Consider the following 24,115-nt stretch of genomic DNA (forward strand, 5'->3'; position numbering starts at 1 on the left):
ATTAATCTAACATATCTCTAGCCTCCCAATAACGCTCGGAGAGAGAAGTCTTCCCCAAAGCAGGAGGCGATATTCCACTATGACTAACTCTGGGGCACTTCTTCGCCAAACTCCGCGATAACTGCTTAATTGTTATGCGCGCATATCTACGAAAGAGTCTGTGGCAACCCTTCACTGTAAACAAGGAACATCGTCTTTTTAAACTTGATTATCGTTTTTATTTTTACTATCGTATTTATTTTTATTTAATTTTCCCCTTCTATTTGAGCTTAGTGTTGATAAAAGATGCAAAGAATAATTGTTTGTTTGAATACCTGATACATGCAGAAAAGATGCAGGCAAATATTTGATAACCAATAGCGACTCGTAAATTCTATTTCGGCCAAAATACTATACATTGATTATAGTTTAAACAGCTTTTTAAATTAAAGCATTCTATTTGCAAGTTTTCCGAAGGATATTAAGTATAATTACCACTTTATTATAAATGTTAAATTTTAAAAACATAAGAGAATATACCTCTTAGAAACAACTTTTTACCATGCTATTTCTTTTTCCATTTCAGCACATTTTTTTCCCACGATATATAAATATTTATTATAACATTCGGAAAAGGAAATCAGATGGTTATCAAATTCATAACTATATTTAAAATTTAATTCATTTAATATGCTTTTATATTTAAAAATTAATGAACACTTAAAATTTATTATGCATAAATACAACTGTAAGATTACCCCCCACTAGATGGCGCTACGAGATATGAGCAAAACTTTAGAATTAATTAAAAAAGAATCTCTCTCGTTTTAGTGTGGTGTAGAAAGGATTAGAATGTGGTGGGAAGGAGAGAAGCGTTTTTGACGATGTCATTTACAATTATTTTTATATACTTAATTTTATGTTTGTGATGTAGCATAATTAGGTGTTAAAATAAATTTGTCTTATGCCAAGAAAGGTTTAGTGTGAAAATTATTTCACTTTATGAAAATTGGAAAAGAACCTGCAAGTTTTACTACAACCCATGGATTTTGTTGCTCAAAATACATCAATTGATATCGAAATGTATTTAAGTTCGACCAAATCGAATATATTTGGTTTTTGAGGCAAAAAAGCAAGATACAATATAATTTTTGCATTATTACTATTAATTCTAATTTACCATATCTTTTTCACTTCATAAATTTTAAAAAATTGCAGTTTCTCTGAACATAATCAAAGACAAATGATTTCAAAAGTGTTTCATAATTAAAAATTCAAGATAATCTAAATCAATGAAAAAAATTAAAAAAGCACTTTTATAAGAAATGCATGTGCATGAAAGAAAAGAACTGTCATTTCATTTAAATTTTAGTACATAATCATTAAAATAAAATGTACTCATTGAATTGCAGCATATTAAGTATTTCTCTCAACATTTTGTGATTGTCTAAATGCTTCACCATATAATTAAGTAATATATTTTATCTGTGAATCAAGTTCTGTTTAAAATTTTTTACTCTTTAAGCAAAATTAAACGTGATCGCACCCTAATTAGTGTATAATTACAATATTTTATGCATCACATAAAGATTTAATAAATGTGACTGACCAAGTGTGAACATTGTAGGTTAATATATGGAGACCATACTGCCCAAAACAGAAAATATCAGTTATTAAGCAAATTCATTTAGGAAGAAATGCTTAGTGACTGTTTACAGGATATTAACTGGAATGAAATGTTGATAATTTCATATTAAAACGGTGAGACTATACTAAGAATCGTTTAATTTTCTTTTCGAGATCCATTGTTTCTTGCTGGTAAAAAAAGTTGGACGAAATGAAAATAAAAACTAGGCAAAATTTAAGACACTGAACGCAACCATAGCGAAATAATTCGTTATTTTTCTGCATTGAGTTTTAAATTAAATTAAAAATTATTACTAAATGTATTAGTTTATCCTTATTCACCACTACAGTAAATTGGATTGCATTTAACTCATTTTGAAGACATTTTTTACTTAGATTTTAATTTTTTTTAAATATTAATATGACTAAGTAAATATTTAAATAATTGGTACAGATAAAATTGTTCGTATTAATTCAGGTCTTATTTTTGAAATTTATGAGTTATTTTTTAAATTGCAAAGAGGAAATAAAGAATAATTTTCAACAACTGATTGAAATATGGATATATTAACCGTAATTTTTTATAAAAGGTATGGTAATTGTTTAGGTTTAGTGCTGAACTTCTTGATATTAATTATTTTTGTAGCAAATTTATAAAAAAAAAATTTCAACATTTAATTCTTAGCGGAAATATGGTTCTATAGATGAAATCATAAATGGTAGAAATGTTTATTTATCAATATAATGAAATTGCGTTGCGCCACGTAAATACTAACATAGTTGTATAATTAATTACTGCTCCATTTTTACGTTACTTGAATTAAAATAGAAGTTGCGTTATATGAAACAATTAACGTGAAACTAAAACATACGAAAAATACAATTTATATATCTTAAGTAATTTTATTGTTCATTTAAATTAACAAATATTTGTACATACGAGTTCCACCGATCATTACATAAACAAACACTACTTGCACTCGTATAAAAAAAAATATATAATAGCGGTTGAAGTTTAATCTCGTACGATTCGAGAAAGCGTGAGACTCATTGATTTGGCGTGTTAAGAATTCGCACGCCAAACAGTGCCAATTGGAGTGCCCCAGAGTTAGTCAAAGTGGAATATCGCTGCCCGGTCTAAAGATTTCCAGCAACCCCAGGGCCTTTCGCAAGGCAGTGCCCTCTCCGCCCTTCTTTTTTTGGTTTATCTTGAAGACTTTCCCATCTGGAGTTGAAATTCTTGCGTTAGCCGATGACAGCTACATTTGTTACATTGCAAAATCTTTTGACACGGTAATCAATTGTAATATTGAACCCAATCCAGAAGACAAAGGAACTACTGGTATTGGGAGAAATTTGCCTTCGTGGAGGACTTTGTTGATGGAATTTACCCGTATTTGTGTTAAATGGTGAGGAAAACCATGGAAACCTCCCACGATTAGCTTAACGGCAAGGGGACTTTAACCCCTTGGCATTCGTACAAAATCAGAATCAAGTTGTAATTAAATAAAAAACGGCAACTTAAATGCAGTCGTTGCTAATTTGACAGACTTACTTTGCTTTTACTTTAATTATTGTTAGGATAATCATATGTATAATCAATATTAATTCAAAGTATAACTAAATAGTTTTATTTTGAACAAAGTAATGGTGAATTAAATAAATCAAACAATTATAACTCCGCCCATAAATAAACTGCTAAAGAATTACTTAGATTGCCAGTTTTATTTTTTTACCCTGATTGATACGGTCTTATGCTGGCACGTATTTGTGACAGTCGGCGCCAAAGGGTTAACCCATGATCGGGTAAAATATTTGAGAAAATCTTTAAAATCTCATTAAAAATGCGATTGCAATAAAGCAGTTAAAAAATTTTTACTTTTGGCTTTTGTATTAAAATTATCAAATTGACACTTTCCAACTGGCTATAATTATGCCAATTGTGTCTCACATAGGTCTACTACTTATCTTAGAAGGAGAAAATAATTTGAAAAAGGAATATTTCATTTATATCTTTTTTTTAGGAAAAAGTAAACTATCTGCAATTACCACAATTTTTTTAATGGTTAAAAAAACTATGTCAGTAGGTAAAAAGCTTTATAGTTACTTTGTTACTAATACTAGTTAAGATAATCAAGGGAAATATTTTTCCCTCTCAAAAAAAAAAAAATACGTATTTTTTTAAACTAATTTTGATGTTTTGGAGTTGCCTGAAACTCGTTTAAAAAATTCTTGGAATGATCAGACTTTTTAAATATCCACACTCTATTTCTGAGCTAAGTGACTAAACCTTTTGGCTTATTTATTTATTTAAATGGCATTACGAGAAGATTTCTTAAATGTTTTACAGGGAAAAAAATGACACTGGAAGTTTTACATTTAATCTAAACATTCTTATTTTTCGGCTAAAGAACAGAATACGGTGGCTGTAGTATTCTATTTGCTATAAAATAGCAGCAGAAAACTTATAATATTTTTTGTTTAATTTTAAATTAAACAATAAATCAGGACAGCCACGTCTCTGGGGAAAAAAATCAAGAACGAAACAGGTTTGACTATTTACTACCGACCAAAAATGTTGATGCATTAGACATTTGTGTTACAAATGACAGACTGAATTCGTGAATATAGCGTAAAATTAAAGCCTATAAAGTTTATAATAACCATAAAACGTTTGTTATCCAGATTTATAAATGTATTTGTAAGTACAATCACATTTTATCATAGCATTTTTGTAATAATATTTATCTTTAGGGTTTTAGTTTCAAAACAATAGGAAATTTAAAAATTATATATTTTGTTAACAGCAAATAAAAAAAACTTAAAAAATTATTAAGAGTTAAAGTATTTGTTAGTTTAAAGTAAATTAAGTTGATTTAATTTTTTTAGGAAGCAGTTACTTCAAATGATATGTTTTAATAATCTCATTTGCCCTACATCGCTTTTATTAAATTCCGAGAATCTTCGGTTAAAATAAATAAAAGAATAATAGCTATACAATATGTTTCTTAGATGTGTAACGTAATTGTTGAATTGTTTCTCATCGGACCTTATCTTGTATTGCTTCCGTTGTTGTATTTCAAATGAAGGACTTACTGCACTGTGCTTGTCCAGGTCTCTTGCATAGCCAAGCGTAACGCAGGACATAAAGCATGAAGGGAGGACATCGCAATTGAGCGTAACACCAATCGTGCTCCAAGCAGCACCTGAAACAAAACATTTTTTTTTATACCATAAAATCAGAGAAGAATCAAAAAATAATTGGTGCGTGTTCCGCGAACATTCTTTTATCTACTCATTCAATTCTTAGGCCATATATAAGAATATGTTTAACAAATGACAGTGATATGCCTCTTTGAAAAAGAATAATAATTGCAAACAGTTATTGTAGACTATGTTACTCAGCTGCAGAAGCGTAGATAGCAGAGGAAAGAAGGGACACCTGAGCCCTGGTGCAGCTTTAGAGGGTCTTAAAGCTATGAAAATAATTAGAAATAAATTCCAAAACAAAATGCTTGTCTCTTTTTAATATTTCAAGTTTTTTTTTTACAAGTTATGAGCCCCAAAACTTCTCTCAATTTTTCATCCCATTTAACTAAAAATTGAATAGGATACCTATTTAGTAGCTTGCATTGCTTGTAGTTATTTTTAAATTAATTTTAACAAAATAGCCAACATGGTCAATGAAACATGCCTTACAGTCAATGAAACAAGCTATCAAAAACAATAAATGCGATCAAAAACATTGTACATCGTATATACACTTAAAATTTAACTTTAACATACACTTAAATTTTATACAAAATCAAATGAAAATGTATGACTTTTTCCAGTTACGTTGTTTTTGTGTTTTATTTTTTGTTTTATTTTTAAATATTAAAGTTGAAAAATATTATTCAATGAAAAATGAAATATTTAACAATTCAATGGCAAGTGTAGTGGATTTTAGTTTTAAAATAGTCTAAAACTCAAAATGGTCTTATAAAACCAAGTCTGACATCATACTGCAAAGATTGCAAAAACTAAGATCTCAGTGCGCTGTGAGCCCCTAGTAACGCCTCTGCTCAGCTATCCTCGAAAACTATGTTGCCTGACGTGTCTGGGGCATGTAAAAAATTTTGATCGGAGAATATATTATTTAATCTCACATGCCTGTCCAGGTATGTAGAAGCATAATAAAAAAATACCGTAAAATATTGGTCATGCGTTCCACAAATTATGATGAAAATCCTCCGGATGTATGATGAAATAATTAAAAGGGGTTGTATAAAAAATGTAAGAGGGTTTGATTTGATACGATCTAAATGTTATTAAATGTAATTATAATAGTAAGAATTTTGCTTATTCATTTTTATTATCCTCAAATTAAGCTTATTTTACTTGAAAAACAATTACTCTAATCGCTATGCGTAAGGAAATATACGTTTATAATTTAATTTTAAAGTAACATGTTGTAGGGCATGAGCATTTGAGCTATACTTTTGCTATTGCTTCTTAGTAATAATGCGGTTTACTTCTTTTGTATGAAATCGGGAAAGATATTCGGGCTCGTTAATAGTTTTCTGCAGACACGTATTTTGGAGACTAACATGCTCGAGATGTTTTTCTATGAATGACATTAACAGGCAAAATATTTTAAGAATTCTTTATTTTTTGGATTTCTAAGAAATTTACATTAAACATTAACGTATCTAATTATCTATTAGAAGTGATAAAATAATTCCCTTAAAATTAATATAATTATTTGCACTTTTTTGTACCTAAATAAATGGTTTGTTTAAAAGTGATTAATTGCTTTTCGGGAACTTGATAATATATAAACTTAAAAGAATAAAATTTGTGATTCATGATGTGCTTGTTTTTCACTTAATTTTGTTAAATGGTTGCTAAATTGCAAAAAATAGTCGGTATTTTATTTTTAAAAATGCTTACACAAAATTATCTTTCTATTATTTACTATTTATTAGTCCTATAAAAATGGTACTTTTACATTAAAAATAAAATATTATTTTAGGCCGTGATCTGGTGTTTTAAAGCATATCATAGCTAAGGAGAATTTTTCGATTGATTGCATTGGTTTACTTATCCCAGATAACTGTTAACCAGTTAAACACGGAGTTTAATTTCAGAATTGAATTTTAGCAATGACGCATTTTTTTTTTTTTTTTTGCAAAACAATTAATTAAGCCACAAGTTACACAAAAAATTAACTATCAAGATTTTTCTTATTAGTTATAACACACATAAAAAGCATTAAATTCTCGCTTACTTCCTCGGAGATTAAGTTAATAGTAATGAATAGTTTTTAATTAAAAATATTAGCTTCTTTTACTCTTCGTACAAACGAAAACTAAATAATTTTTCTGCTAGTTCTTTAACATGTTGAATGCCACGCTAATTTTGCATGACTTGCTCGTCTGGCCAAAGTGATTTTCTCAGTATGCATTGCATCTTTTGACGAAATATTATTTACAGCAAAACAGTTAATTTTTGTAATCATTCGTGACGCATTTAATTCACTGAGGTCACCGGTGATCCCCATGGAACTCAACGTGTTAAGGTTACATGTTATATATGTATATAAATAAAACTATTTTTGTGAGTTCTATATTGCATTAATTTCTTCAAACCACTTTAGTAACGGTAAAAATATATAAAAATTAAAAGCATTAAAAATTTATTCGCATTATGTGTTTCTAATAATCTTGGCTTTGCTGGTCACCGGTGACCCCAAGGCATTCAACGTGAAAGAGCTCAAGAAGAAAGATTCAAGAAGAAAGAGCTTTTTGATCGAACCCTGCAGATTCTTGCTTTCAATTCAAGCATGTTTACAACTCAGCCTCGAACAGCAAAGGACCAGTATTGGTCTTGCTAAATTTTGTACGCAATTTCAACGCAATCGTTTAATTAAATAAACGCTCGCCGTCCAAGTCATGGTTTATGCATGTGATTGGTTTTGAGTCCCTAGCTCTACTACGCCTCGCAATATAAAACTCATAGCAGTTCTATTTGGAATATAAGGGAAACATACCACCAAAAACTATTCTTAATGTATTTTATTGAAATTTCATGTTTTGATAGTCATTGGTATTTTCTTTATTTTACACAAAGTGTACACGGCGTGTAAAATAATAGCCGTGCAAAATAAACGGACGTGAATGCATGCCAAACGCTTTTGGTGTTTTTAAAGCTGTTGGTACAGAAGACTAAGATTGAATATTTATTAAAAAAAAATTTCAAAAATCTTTTATATTTATTGATTCATTGTAATAAAAGTTCCACTAAATTAACATTTTACTATAAACATTTTCAGGAATAAAAATTGAACTTCTATCTATCTAGATAATATAAAATACTAATGCGTGAGCATACATGTAAATATACTGTCACGATGCGAATTAAATTACTTTATAGAGTTGGCAACAAAAAACTGAATTATCTAATTTGCCTTTATGTCTTTTAATACGACATCTAATATGCCTTTCAAATGTAAGCGTAAGCTAAAGTGTTATATTTGTCATGTCACGCAGGTAACTAAATGCTTAATTAGGCAGAAATTAAAGGTTCAAAGCGAATAGTTAATATTTTATATTCTATATTTTAGCTTTATTTATGCTTATTAATTTATGATAGTGCTATATTTTAGTTTTAAGAATGTTTAATATTTAACGCGATGCTGGACGGCAAGCGAAACGAGCAAAGGCTCCTAATTTTTTAAATAACATCTATAATTGGATAATGCATTACATAAAAAAGAACATTAACAGTCGAAGAGTTTCCTTACCCATCTATAACATTAACTGGTGTACCAGAACCATTGAAACCGCAGTAACAGCCATATCTCCTGTATGCTAAAGGCTGACATCCTGTGATACATCGGATCATATGACCTAGCTGGAAAACACTTCTTGTTCCTTCGAAATCCTGGTGAATTCTGGATCGGTAGTTGCTCGAGTTTCCTTTTAAAACTAGGGGGGAAAAAATGAGGATGAATTACTTTTCTGGGGTTAAACTAAAAAGCTCGCTGCAAATTTTTATATTTTTCTAGTATAATAATTTATTGCCTATTTCAATAGATAGTGTTCTCAATACATAATTGGACATTTATAAAAGCTGGAGTAAAATCCCATCAATTTTCTGTTAGAAAGTCGTGCAATTAATCTATTGCACTCCGATTATTATAACCAGAGTTCATACTCAACTGAAAAAAAAAATTAAAACATTTTAGTAACATTAATATAAATTTCTTTTACATTATTATGTTTGTAGCTACTAGAAGATTCTATTTTCTTCAGCTAAATATATACAGATCGGAAGGTTGCAGATATGAAATTTTATTTCGATGGTGGAAGCTAATATTTAGAAACGTTCATCTTCTTTATAACAAAATTGATAAGAATTATAAATTTTTTCTAGGTGCGTAGGAACCCTATTTAACACATTCATGCTTAGACAAAAAAAAAAAAAAAATGGGGGGTTATATATGAAAAACTACTATCTGAAAAAAGTGGTAGTACTTATTTCTTTTTGTTACCTACCATTTTAATTTTTTTTAAAAAGTAACAATCTTAATTCAGATTCAATGATAGAGGTTACCATTTTAATTATATTAACAGACCTGCCAACTTTTAATCCCTTCCATTATCATTTTTCCCAGTGGTATTAAAATGGAATTAAAACTTCAATTTTAAGCAAACAAATACGTTGTATTTGAAAAAAATTAAGTTGATAACCATGAACTTGAACTTGAACTAGAGATGTGTACAGAGTGCCTGTCCGCGAAGCGGACAATTGACTCTTCCATCTGTGGTGATGCCCGTGGGCGCCTGTAATGTTGTCGATGGAGAGAAGGGTAGAGTGGCGAGCGAAAACGCAGAAGCGGAAGTCACGAATTAGTTTATACTAAGAGTGAATAGTCCTTATATATGGTGGTTACTATGTAGTATGAGTGGCATGACAACCATGCGGAAACTAATAATTGGTGCACCGGAGTACCTGGCCAAAAATGCCACCTCCGTAAATTATATGATTACAAACTGAATCAAAGGCCATTGATATTAAAATTATTTGGGTTAGTAAACTTAATGTTAGGTAGTTAAATAAAATTAAGGAAAAGAAAATAGAACAGCGAAGACACAGACAGGTAATAACATATATAAAAAAAAAATAAAAATAATAATAAATAAATAAATAAATAAATAAATAAATAAATAAATAAATAAATAAAATTAATTATTTATTATAAATTATTATTTATATTTTATATTTAATTATTGAAAAATAAGCAGTTAGTGATTAACACTGTTAGTAGTTGTATTAGTAAATTGAATCAGAATGAGCCGCAGTAATTCCGCGAAGTATTGGGCCAACCCAAGAAGGTGGAAAAGGGTAATGATGATAGAGGAGCCAGTCAGGGGGATGGAAAAATCATCAAACGATGTCTTGGAGATTATTATAGTAATGGAGAATGGCCTTAGGCCGTCTCCTGCACTTAGGGTCATCTGGGTCGTAGTTAGAGGAAGACCATATAAGGGGGTTGAAGTGTCCAGTGCTCTTAAGAAAATACTTGAGAGAACTATTTTTGTATATGTCAAGAAGGCTAGGCGTACAGGTGTCATTACGGATATTTTTATTCCTGAAATACCAGGGTGAATTTGTGATATTGCGGAGGGTTTTGTTATAAGCACTCTGTAAGAGTTTAAGATTTGTCTTTGCAGCCCCCCCGAAGGCGGGTGCTGCATATGTTAATAAGGGGGTGAGAAGCATTTTAAAAATTAGAATCCTGTTATTAGTGCTGAGGGGAGAGTTCTTTTTTAGAATAGGATAAAGTGCACATTTTGCAGCTATGAATTTACTCCTAATGTTCCTAAAATGATATTTGAATGTCAGGGTTTTATCCATAATGACACCTAAGTACGTAGCCTTCGTTTCCCATTTGAAAGAGAAGTTGTTATCAATGATAACATCCTTCTTGTAGGTCCTTTTTCTGGTGAATAGCACCGCCTGAGTTTTGTCGATATTGAGGGCAAGTTTCCAGTTTTGGAAGTAGTCAATGATGGTGAGGAGATGGTAAATAATATTCCTGTTGATATCGCTGATATACTTGCTTTGTGTGGCAATGGCTGTATCGTCAGCGTACAGTGCAGTCAGAATGCCAGGATCTCTAGGGATATCATTAATAAAAATTAAAAACAGGAGGGGTCCTAGTTTGCTCCCCTGGGGAACACCACTATTAATGGGTCTTAAGGTTGAGAAAAAAGTGTTGCAGTTGACCATGAACTTTCTGTGTGTTAGGTAGGATCGTATAATTAGAACAAGTGGTCTAGGGAAATTATATTTAATTAATTTATAGATAAGTACATCGATCCATACCTTGTCGAAGGCTTTAGCCAAATCGAGAAAGACAGCACCTGTATGTTTGCTGTGTAGCCATCCTTCGTGTATGTATTCAATGAGCCTGATGAGTTGGTGTTGTGTGGAATGTTTAGGGCGAAAGCCAAATTGCTCATCGATAATAATGTGGTTATCATCGCAGAAGTCTCTCATTCTGCACAAGATGATGTCCTCAGCAATTTTGCTCAGAGAGGAGAGTAAACTGATTGGTCGATAGCTGTCTGGTTTTGTTGGGTCTTTTCCTGGCTCATGACAACCATGATAGTAACGCATATTAATATATAAGCTTAATTTTCGTAATAATAGTGGTGATCAAAATCATTTAAAAATTAAATTTATAAAAGAAAAAATAGTATATATTTACTACCACTTTAAATATGAAAATAAAATCTCCCGCAAAATCCGGGAGAGTTGGCAGGTATGTATTAAGGTAGACAAAGTTACGATATTTAGCAGAAACAAGAAAGTTACGTTTTGAGCTATTTTGTTTCTGCAAAATTAATCCTAGTAATGAACTTGTGGTACAACTTTTTCTTTTTTTGAAAAGTGACTGCGGAAAAGAAAAATGCTCAATAGTGCATCCTAGAAGAAAGAAGGCCTCAGTACGAATCAATTTAGTTGTCCAACATAACGAACATTAACTGGACAGTGGAGATAATTACGTTAGATGTCACAACGTTCGGACCACTAAAAGATCGAATTTCGAGGTAATCCGTGCAGAGGCCGTTTCTCCCAGTAGAGGTGTTGCTCAAATGTTACAATTGAGTGCAAAGGATTATATATTTGTTTAAATACATATATCTGTAAGTAGTGTTAGTTAAAATTTTTCTAATTTTCCTTTATTAGAATATTAAAACGTATCCCTTACTACCATTGAAAAAAATAATTTTAAAATTTCATTAATTTCTTAGAAGTAGGAGAATATAATAAATTTAGACAAGTGTCTACATTCGCCTTCAGGGAATTTACGAAGTGTAATTTCAATCAAATCTTCAATTTTGATTTAAATGAAGAAAAAACCAAATTTAGTCCAGCCAATTTAGTCCAAATTTAGTCCTTTTTTCAAAATGACGGAGTATTATCTAAATACTTCAACCCCTCGAATTAACTTACTCAACACGTCAAGATGAACTGTTTCACTCAGTACCGTAGAAACTCATCGGGAGGGGGGGGGGAGTAGTGACGCAGGGATTCGAGATATTTGTTGATTTTCATCAATTCTAGTTAATTTGCACAAATATAAATATTGTAAATAGTCTTTCCCTTATCCCATTTTGTTTTATTTTATTCGTATTTCTCAACATAGTGTTTTTTTCATTATTTCAACAAACTTATAACTGATTTATCGTTTAATTTGGGTAAGGTAAGCCCTTCTTACCCCCCCCTCTTCCCTCATTATTTTTAAATCAAATCAGACGATGGAGCAGATGCCCTTCGAGCTAGATTCTAAGGCTAGATTAGGGCTAGATTCTCCGAACACAATCGGAGAATATCAGCATGAATCGATTCATCTAAATTAATACGACAAATTATTTTCCTATTCAATGATAAAGAAAATGCTAGACATTTACTCTCTTTGTGAGATAGATAAGAGCCACGGAAAGAAAACTAAGAAGAAACAGAAGAATGATTGTAGCAATTAGCTTCACGTCTTAACTTTCACGTCAATTTCAAACATTCATATTATTCAAATATTTAAGCGCGGGTTAAATTTTTGAATGGTTTCATCAATGTTTTGGTGTTCTTAGTTTTTGTAATTTAAATATAAATTATACCTAACGCGAATTAAACATGAAGTATAAATTCTCAAATATAATGATTATACGATAAATAAATTTTAATGCAAAATAGTTTTAATATTCATTAATTTTAATATAGATGAAATTTTTATATAAAATTAATATAAATAAATTTCAATACAAATTAATTTTAATAAAGCACTACTTATTTTAATATGACAGTAAAGTATCTTTACCGTTGGTTTACGAGTTGCACATATTATAAGTTGATGAGTATATTATGTGCATAATATTTTGTTTTGGAAAAGTGAAAACAAAAATAAATTCATATTTAATAAAAAAAATACATTTATGCTTACAATTGCAAAGATACATTAACATAACATTAGATACATAACATACATTACATAACATACATTACATAACATACATTACATAACATACATTACATATCATACATTACATAACATACGTTACATAACATACATTACATAACATACATTACATAACATACATTACATAACATACATTGCATAACATACGTTACATAACATACATTTCATTAACATTACGTAACAAGAACATTATAGACCCGAAAATCCAATAACTCAAATTTAGAAAATCTCGACTAAATGTGTTTCAAACTAACTTTAATGAAGTTAGATATAAATATTACTTAATATAATTAATTTTTATTTAATTTTCATTTTGTTACGTAACATACAATTATCCATAAAATTTTTCTACGTTCTTCGTCCTTGCGATGAGTTTTAGTGATAAAAATTACAATACCTATACTCAAAACCATATAATATCTATACTCATGGAAAAGCTAATATTTTTTGCAGTTCCGACTACGTTCCTAGTGTTTTCTCTATGTAGCTTTTCAAAATCACTTATTTTGAAAAATTTTTAAAATTAGAAACAATGTATATTAATTGTAGGAGATAGGGGGGTTCATATTTAATGTGTTTCAATTTTCTCAAATTCAAAACAAATTTTTACAAATTCAAAAAAAAAAAAACTACTAACAACTAATTTAAACATATTTAGTATTTTTTATACACATTTTGAATGATGCGTAGACTAATTTGGATGCATAGGATTTAATAATATTTTTTTAAAATTTATTTTTGTTCACACTTGTCCCGTGATATGGGGTTTCTCTTAAACTTACTTATTATTTAATCTTTTGTTGTTTACAAAGGAGTGAGTAAAATCAAAATGGAATTCATTTTAGTCTAAAAAGATTGTTGCAAGTAAATAATCTTAATTTTTTTTTTACAATAATTAATATTAAACTCCAACCCCTTTCTCCTCTTTTAGCTAGAAATGTTTCTTGAATATATATTAAGTTGTGGAAATATTCAAGATTTGGTAAAGAGTTTATTTACAATGATTTGGCCACCATGCCACGAAATTTATCAAAGATGCCAACTGCTCCAATTTCCGCAAAATATTTTTAAAAAAAAAACGGTAGAGAACCGTAAACTAAAATTTGCAGGCTTTCGGCTAATTTTGTTAACTTTTTAATAGGCTCAACACAGCATAACAATAACTCACGATTTACGATGATTACAGGATCCTGCCTCGGTTTCGGAAATGAACTGATCTGAACTGTATGAAATATTTGAGGTAGCTTGAGGCCCTTCTCCCATTCAACTTTAACTTGAACTTCGTAGTGTTTCGATGAGGTGGTGGAATGCAAATGAAGTTAAGGAGTATTCGTGTGGATCATTAAATTCTGAATGTGCAGTTATATGGAGTTGGGTATTAAAACCATAATGTAAAAAATATGTGTACAATTTGAGCTAAGCAAGTATGGCGAGGTTACGTATATGCCATTGATGGTCGGGAATGTGATGCATCACTGCAGTAATATGCTGTTATTGGTCTGAAGTTCTTGTTTTCAGTTAGATTTGCATATATGAATATTTCATTGAAATTTGCTGCAGAGCAATGGATGGTTTTCTCATAGAATTTGCTATTTAATTTTGCTATATATTTGTCTACTGCATCTATTTTGAGGTCGTGGCATATATAAGGATGGGGCGGATAAATAGATCAATCTTTTATGTGCCATGTTTGATTAATTAAGTAGTACCTGGAGTTTACTGCATGCTGCTTAACTGGTTATGCTTTTGATGTGATCTTTCCAATTGAATTTGCTATTGATGAGATCATTCCAACTGAATTTGCTACTGAGGATGAGCCCAAGATATTTGTCTTTATCAACCATTGGTATTGTTTCATTGAATAGAATTAACTCGTTTTGATTCGATGGAAATGAAAAAGTGGCGTTTCACAGATACCATTGAATCATTTAGAAATAGTGGTAGCTAAAATCCCTATATATCGAATTTACAAGCCAAGAATCACATACTAAACACCACCATTAGAAAATATTTATTCTCAGTCCGGAGCAAGTTGGCATCTTTGTGTGCATATACAATTAAAACAAATATATAAGGCCTGGTGATAAGATGGCAGTAAAATTCTTAAGAGATAATATTATTTTTTTAAAAAAAGAAAGCATTTGCTTATCTTTATTTGTTACATCAGCATTATGTACGGAATTAATAACTTCCGCCTTTGTATTAGGGTTCTTGCAGTCCGATCATTTTATAAATTTGTAATCATTACTTTGCGTAATTTTGCATAGAAAATAATATGATTTCTAAAACCTTTAATAAATATATTAATTCATAACATAATAACTCTTATTAATCAAAACTATGAATTAAAATAGTTTTCAGTTGAAATTAAAAAAAAAATAATTAGAAAGCTACTTTTTCACAAACTTCTTTGTTCTCAAATTTGTTCCCTAACTATGTCACTTTATATGAAAATGCAACAGTGTTGCCAACCAGCCAAAATTTACAGAGAAATTTGGAAAGATAAATAACAGAAATATTCTATTTGTCTGCTCCAGCCCCATGTCCACACTATACTCTTCTCCCCTACTTAATTCACAAGCTAGCACAATTATAAACAATCCTTTACTTACATTCATTCCGATTCAATTGAAGCTACACTTTTTATAGGTTTCTTATATAGATGTGGTGTATATTGATAGGTAGCTTAAGAACCTAAGCTTCTTATTGACAATCTAGCACAATTATAAATAATACTTACATTCATTTAGATTTAATGGAAGCTACACTTTTTATTGGTTTCTTATATAGATGTGGTGTGAACGTGTAGGTATCTTAAGAACCTTAACTACAATTACTATACGTAGCATAACTAGATATTGTAAAAAGAATACAAATGTTGTATTATGATTCAGTAGTTCTTGGTTCTGAAAAGTATGCAAATCAAAATGAGCAAAAAATGCTTGGGATTTGTGATAAAATTCTGAAATAACAAGAAGGAAAATTTTCCCACAAAAATTCTCCCATGCACCGATGCACACAGGAAGAAATATTAATATTCATTATATTTTTCGCTTCTGTTGCATTTCAAATTATTCCTATTTGAAGCTAAAGCATTCTTTGCGTTGACTTTCCATGGTAAACTGAAAACAAATATGCTATAAAAAGTTGCTAATTTTAATCTCTTTTAATAAAATTTTGAATTCTGTCAGTCACCACTGTTCGCAGTCTTAGTCGCTCGTGGCGACCCTGGTTAGTTACCACTGCAGCTTAGTGCATTGACTTTCGATTTAACCCTTTCGCGCCGAGTGTCACAAATACGTGCCAGCATAAAACCGTATCAACCAGGGTAAAAAGATAAAACTGGTAATCAAAGTAATTCTTTAGCAGTTTATTTGTGGGCGGAGTTATAATAGTTTAAATTAATTAATTCACCATTACTTTGTTCAAATTAAAACTATTTAGTTATACATTGAATTAACATTGATTATATATATGATTAAACAAACAATAATTAAAGTAAAAGCAAAGTAAGTCTGTCGAATTAAAAACGACTACATTTAAGTTACCGTTTTTTATTTAAATAAATCCTGATCCTGATTTTGTACGAATGCTTTTCTGAATCACCCGTTCCCAAGGGGTTAAATATAAATATGCATATCATCGATATAATGAAGAAGATATAATTATCTTGTTTTTACAAAATAAATACTAATAATGAAACAAGTGTGGTACCACTTTTTCTTTATTAGAAAATAGACGCACACAGCTTAATGTGAGCTATTTCGGAACTATACATATCATACTATAAACAACGGTAACAACGCTATAAGTTTAAGTTTGCCAAGAGAATATTAATATTTACCTTTTTTTTTTAAATGAAAAGTAATAAAATAAATGGGCTGCCAATTTTCTCCGCTTATTGGGAAAATTTCTTCCGGCGGTAGTAAAATTTATGTTTTAATGTCTTTGTATTGTTATTTTCTACACCACTGCATGTGAATGATTGAAAAGTTTATATAAAATGCCAGTTTAATTTTTATTTTCAAACCCAAAAATAAAACGAATAACACAAAACTTTTTTATCATTCTCAACTCCATCTCTTTCGTGTTAAGTGTTTTATGAAGTTAGCAAAATTATCAAAAATTCTGAAAGCTTTTGATGTTTTTATTGTCTACCACTCCATAAATTATTTTGCAAAAACCATAGTAGACGGCAGCCCAGTAAATAAACAAATAAAGCAGTAAAAAAAATCTAAAAAGTATGATTGAAATTCGAAAATGAATAATGTTTTATTTTTATTACAATATACAAAAATTCGAGAAAAATTTATTACTCACCATAATATTGTGAGCTAACCAAGCACAAAAAATTAGTTATTATGGAAAATTTGAAAAAAAGTTTCTTACAGCGCATTACACATTCCCACAGCCTTCACAAACGTTCGAATTTTTGAGAGTTACTTCCGAAATAAAACATAACCTTGAAATGACAGGGGGTGGAAGGAGAAATTTTCTCAACCGTTTCCAATGCGGAAGAGGGCTTTTAAACAAAGTGGTATAATTCGACTTCGGTACAATAGGAATTTCATGCTATTCGTAAGAATAAAATGAGCTACTGAAAAGGTTTTCAGAAAAAAAATGAACTCTTTAGAATAACTAAGGTGTTGAGAGACTCTTTTAGTCAACAATCGAGTAGAAATATCGAGCAAAATTGAAGACTCTGTAGAATGCAGTGAATAAATAATAAGCGAATGACGAATAAATAAATGAAAAATGCAGCGAATAACTAAACTGTACAGATACAGAAAACCTGATTAGTAGTAAATTGCCGGTTCGAACAGGTATAGAACTGGTAAAGATCATGGAAAGTACACCCTCAGTTTGTCAGTCATATTTTCATTTCTTTCTCGAATTCTCCATCGACTTCCAAAGAGATCATATTCTTTTAACTGTCTTGAATAGTCTGGTGTGGTTTCCAAGAACTGTGAGGACTACTTGCAAATTATAGCATAAATGCGGGTCTGAATGACACTATGAAGCAAAAATATATAGGTGCTCTTTATGAGACCAATATGCATGAGAGGGTAAAAAAGGTAATGTTTGCTTGTACATTATTTCTATCTACCTAATTAAAAGGTATTTACCTCAAATATTTAATTACTATCCTCTCGTATCATCTTTTTGATTTTGAATAATATTCCTAATTTAAGTAGAAAGCGATATTTTTTCATATGTAAAGTAGCCTTATGCTTTGACCTTAATTATTTATTATTTAAACGTACTTAAATCAGTATCTAAACTTTTTACCTTTATTACAATTATTAACCCTTTCATGAGCAGTGGGATAAAAACGGTCCCACTTATTTTTGATAATATAAACTATTAATTAAGTGTAAAAATAAAGCAAATCGGTTCGTTGCTGATTTGCACACGATGACCACAATTTTCTTCGCGTTTCCTGATTTAATTTTCTTATTTAATTTTCTGCAAAGCATATCCAAAGGGTTAAAAAGTTACGTTTACTTTTATTATAAGCTTCGTGTAAAATTATATCCAGTCTATATACGGAATTTAAACAATAAACAGACGAAACTCTCGTCACAACCAACTTAATATTACAGTTTAAAATCGGGAAATAATTCTGAAATATCAAATGGGTCTTAATATAATAATAATTAAAACAAATATATAGCATTTATTGACCTTTAACCTATTTTTTTCGCACGACGAGTAAATGTAACATATTAAATGCATGTAAAAATAGATAAAGTGGTACAACAATTAACAATCCTGATAAAACTAATTAAGCACCTTAACATGCAAGGAGGAACCAATATTAGGATGTCTAGATTTTTTAATAGTGGTCCTAGAATGGTCTATAAATGGCTTATATTGTCCTATATTGGCTTGAAAATGAACATAAAATATCGGGTGAATCTGACAATACCATATAGGACCGATATCGGAAAATAACAGCCTTTTTTTAACCCTTATTGAGTCAAGATTCATGAATATTGATCCAATGAGGTGAGGGCCCACGTTATTTTGATGCTAGGGCACTTAAGACTAAGTGAATTAGCACTTTAATTTTAAAATTCATTCTAATTGTTTTTATCAAAGATCAAAATACAGGTATCTGTGTTATAAACATTTTATGGTGAACACGAATGAAAGAATATCACCTGAATAAATTTCAAGAATGAAATAGCTGAGTTACCAGTTCTAGTCTTGGGAACACTGGCCTTTAGTACGTTAAAAGGAATAATTTTTTTAATTTACAAGTAACTTTGTGTTTAACATAAATAAACAAAAAATGATTGTCGTAATCGTGGGAATTTGAAGTAAAGCGAACAGGGTACAGAAACTTCTAGCATAAAATATTTATAATGTGTGCTTTTATTAACAGGGCTGCTGAATACTAAGCTTCTTGCAAAATTTCTTTCATTCAGTGGCAAAACAAGCTGACAGAATATTTGGTAATTTTGCGAACATTTTGAAAGCTTCTCTACGGGAGAGCTGGAAGAAGCGTTGTTTCTTATGAAATGTTGTGATGTTTCTTCTTCATTTACTTGCAGGGACGAATAAAATAACTGTAAATCAAACTTACAAAACAGAGAATTATATATTAAAGCATAAACTTAGTTACAAATAGAAGAAATTCTCCCCAAAAGCGTAGAAGGATGGCAGACCTCAATTAATGGGAATCAGAAAAGGAATCTAAATGGAATTATTAGTAGAAACAGGTTAAACTTCTGAATGTTAGAAAAATTGCATTTTTTACCATGTGTCTGAAAATAGAACTGAAACTGTCTTTATCTATTTCTGAATAAGTTTTTATTTAGAACGTGTAAACTGAGCTTTAATTTTTTTTTAAGGGGCAGAGGGAGTTTCTGTTGCATTTAATATAGGAAAAGCGAAATTTCCTTAAACCAAAGCATAACAAATATTCATGAAAAATTTGACATTAATTTTTTTTTTCTGTTCAAATTTTTGTTGTAAAATACTACCCACTGTTCGACACGTTTTAAAAAAAACTTAAATCTATGAAAAAGAATTCCATTCATGCATTATTCTGTATACTCAGAAAAATCAAGCTGTGTTATGTTAACAATCCCAAAGATTGGAAATACGTTGCGCAGACAACTTAAAAAGTGATCTGATAGGCTCATCAGCTAAACGTTATAAAGAGACGTATAACGCCAAGAAGAAGCTAAGAAACATCTTCGAAATATAGTTTTCTATTCCGTTTATTTTTTACTGTTTTATTAAGGGACAGAATTAAAAATAGAAATGTGAACTGGGCTAAAAAAAATTATGAAGAATGCCTAACAACAAATATTTCCAGAAGTAACATATGTCAATAAGAGAACCAAGATGGGTTTTTTTTCTCCCAATTATTTTAATCAGCGTGCAGTTTTCAGTTAATCGTTTTGAAAAGTTGCTGGCTTATCGTGTACTTTTTGATAAAAGTTTTCATAATAACAACTATTTTTACTAAATGAATCTGCATTTGTTTGTTATATAATCCTTTAATAAGATTATAAACTAGTTTTATAATGGATGCTACATAGTAATTGAAGGTTAATTATCGTATAAAGAATGTTCAAAAGTTAGGTCAAGGTTCATGTTAATCAATTTGATGTGTTTCTTACCAAAGAGAATTTGCATTTGAGGACACTTAACTAAATTAAATCGGATTATGAATTTCTCTGAAAATCCGTCACTCATTTTTTTTAAAAAAAATTCAACGCGTTTATATTTATGTATCTAGCTTTTATCTGCTCTTCGAGCTCTATGCTCACCTCTAGGACTGGGCTATAAATCGATGTATCGAGACATATCGATTTAACGCATATATCGGCAAGACAATACAGCGTCTTTCATTCAAGACGATGCATGCGAAATCTGATTTAAGCCGTCGAGTAAAGACAACGAGCGCAAAACGATATAGCGATATAAGACACGCAAGGATATAAGATAACGATATAGCNTTATTTAAATCAATCTGAGTATGAAGTTTTGATAGAAATCTGACTTTCTGTGCCTTACAAGTAAATGAAATTCAAAAATACTGTATCGCGATACATCGCTATATCGCGATGCAAAACTGACGATGCATCACGATATATAATTTCTAATATCGCCCAGTCCTACTCACCTCATTAGAAAATTTATAACAGCTTTTTTCTTTACTCTAAATATTTGTTGTAGTTGAAAGTCTGAAAAGTTCTCACACAATACTAATCACACTTCCATAATATATAAAGGGAAAAACGCAATAAGGGACAGATAAGAATATAATCTATCTTGTTAAATCACTTGCCTACCACACTAAAAAATTCCTTAAATGGTTACAAATATTGTCTACTAAATGTCTATAAAAAATTGTCTATTAAACGGCTACATGCTAAAAAAATAAATTATTTTTCTTTATCTACCACTTTTTTAAAGAAATGAATTTTTGAACTGTATTAACAATGAAATTTCTTCATAAAGGTGGGGTTTCCTGATATGCTTCTCATTGCGTAAAGACCGCCTACATCACGCGGCAACTCAACGGCCCGACTTCCGAGTGGATTTATGGCAATGTTTTCACACTCATAGCGTGGAGTAACACTTGAAATATAATGATTAATAATAATACACACATGTAAAAAATATGGAACTATCTGGCGAGGAGAGGCTGACGGGAAATCCTTTCTTATTATTTTGGATTAAGACCCAATTTCTTGTAATTAAACAGACATTTGCTAAGTGTTTCTTAAAGCTCTTTTGAATAGAGAAATTAAAAACAAAAAAAACATTTAGTTTAAATACACACATATTGTTTCACACTTGAGGCAGATAAAAGCTACAATTTTTAACCCTTTTTCGGAACAGCAAATTTCAAGTGAAGATTTTAGTCAAGCAACGAATTAGCTACTGCAACCTTCGACAATATTGTCTAGAAATTGGAGGTGATAAACGTTTAAAAGCAATTAGTTTTACATTTCTAGTGGTTTGTAACATTTGTAAAATTACTGTTGTCAGAGAGACTGGGGCACGATTTTCCAATCCAGATGCCTTTAGCAACCCGCTCTGATGTTTGAAATTTTCTTCAAAAAGGAACTTGATTCTTGATTTCTTTCCAGTTCAGGTTACAAATTTTAAAAGAAAAAGAAGCTTACCTTATAATTGCGATCCTTATAGCTCACAGGAAAATCTCCCCCCCCCCCCAAAAAANAAAGAGCGACTCGTCAAAGACAACTAAACTGTAAATTAGCGGCTGAGCCAGTGTAACCACTGGCTACACTACCCCGGAAAGGGTTAACCGTATACAATGTATACGGTTATATGTATGTATACAATGTATAATACATCATCTCGCCATAAAGAATTATCTGGGCGAGAGCGAACAAAACGTGGAGAAGATATTTTTTCTTAAATGAAATCAACAAAATCAAGAAATCTAAAATTTTGCATATTTTGATGAGTCTAGATAATACAATGATGGAGTGATTTTTCCAATTAAAATACTAGATTACGAATGCTCTCCATTTTCATAAAACTGAGGCTTTTCTTCATGTAGGATTTTCAGATTAGGCATGCAAGGCACCGAATAAGATAAGGTAAAAATGAAAATTAACTAAACTTAGTCTAACAGTCAAGAATAGTAAGATGAAAGAATATCAATTATGAAATACGCATATTATTTATTAATAAAAGTTATTTCCTGTGACGAAACGACAGAGTTTTCGAAAAACATATGTATTATCACCTGCTCATCATGTAAAAGTTGACTTATTCGTGCATTCTTATTGGGCAATTAAATCACATGGTATGATTCAGTTTTCTCACAAGATGATGTGGATTTCTTTATTGCCGTCAGTGTGAAATGAATAAAATTATTACAAAATATTTTAAATTTCTTCTTACAAATTGCCATTTTAATTTATTAAAAGTAAATAACTTATATTTACTTTTACTATAAGCTACGTCTATATAAAATGCTTGTATAAAAAACTTCATTTGAAAAGCATGGAGGGCACTCTTAGGAAAATATCCAAGCATTCACCACACCTAAAGAAACTACTATGGGTACAAATCATAAGACAGATAACCACTTACGCTTCACCAGAGCACCATGCACAACACCATATCACTTGCTAAATAAATTTGACATCTTACAGAATAAGATATTACGATCAATTGCAGATGCTCCATACTACGTTAAGAATCACACTTTAAGAGAGGATATAAATCTTTTAAAACTCTCTCAACATATTGCCTCCTTGAATGCCTATTTCTTTAGTGAAACAGAAAAATGAGACGAGGCAAAGTTTAATAATATTCTTTTTCTTATCTAGAAGTTGCGGGGGAGAAGAGGAGACTGGCCTTGCACCTGTACAGCCATTGCTTTCTTCCATATTAATTTTTGTGCTGTCCATATACTAGACCAAGGGTGGCGAACCTTTATACACCAACGTGCCAATTTTTCTAAAAAATTGTTTAATGAGGTCATAGACGCGCCTTCAAATAATTTTGACTTCGTGATTATTGAGAAAATAATAATACTAAATACTATTAACTCACAACTCTTTATTTACATTGAAAAAAAAATACATTTTGCCATGTCTTCAAATAACTTAAAGTAACATCAGTGTGATTTCTGTTGGTGCAGATTAGATGACAAATAACTTATATTAAGTTGTAAGATCTTAGTTTAAGCAGGACTGTTATTTTTTTTTGCTAGTTATTTATTTTTAGCTCGTTTTTTATGGTTATTAATTGTGTTTTAGCATTAATTGTTAATTTTTTTATTATAACTGTTTATTATTTTGTTTGTTATTGTGAATTTTAATTTAATTTTTGCACATGCTTCATAGTGTAATAATATTTGTGGAATAACAATTCTGAGTGTAATAACAATTGTGATCGGTGGCGTGCCCAAAATATTGTGTCTCGTGCCATAAACGGCACGCGTGTCATTGGTTCGCCATCCCTGTACTAGACTGTATGGCC

The 24,115-nt window shown here is 30.4% G+C and overlaps 1 protein-coding gene across 1 annotated transcript in view; it reads right to left on the minus strand.

Annotated features, from left to right (window-relative positions):
- Positions 1-23,428, minus strand: part of LOC122270708 (basic phospholipase A2-like) — a 33,264-nt gene extending 9,836 nt beyond the window's left edge. Inside the window, exons 1-3 of the mRNA XM_043049177.2 lie at positions 23,222-23,428; positions 8,390-8,573; positions 4,702-4,811 (exon numbers count right to left, since the gene is read on the minus strand). Coding sequence (XP_042905111.1) covers positions 4,702-4,811; positions 8,390-8,490 — 211 coding nt within the window. The 5' untranslated portion in view covers positions 8,491-8,573; positions 23,222-23,428. The remainder of the gene's footprint in view (positions 1-4,701; positions 4,812-8,389; positions 8,574-23,221) is intronic.
- Positions 23,429-24,115: the final 687 nt, after the last annotated feature.

Source organism: Parasteatoda tepidariorum, chromosome 1 (assembly GCF_043381705.1).
Source record: "Parasteatoda tepidariorum isolate YZ-2023 chromosome 1, CAS_Ptep_4.0, whole genome shotgun sequence".
Classification (NCBI taxonomy): domain Eukaryota; kingdom Metazoa; phylum Arthropoda; class Arachnida; order Araneae; family Theridiidae; genus Parasteatoda; species Parasteatoda tepidariorum.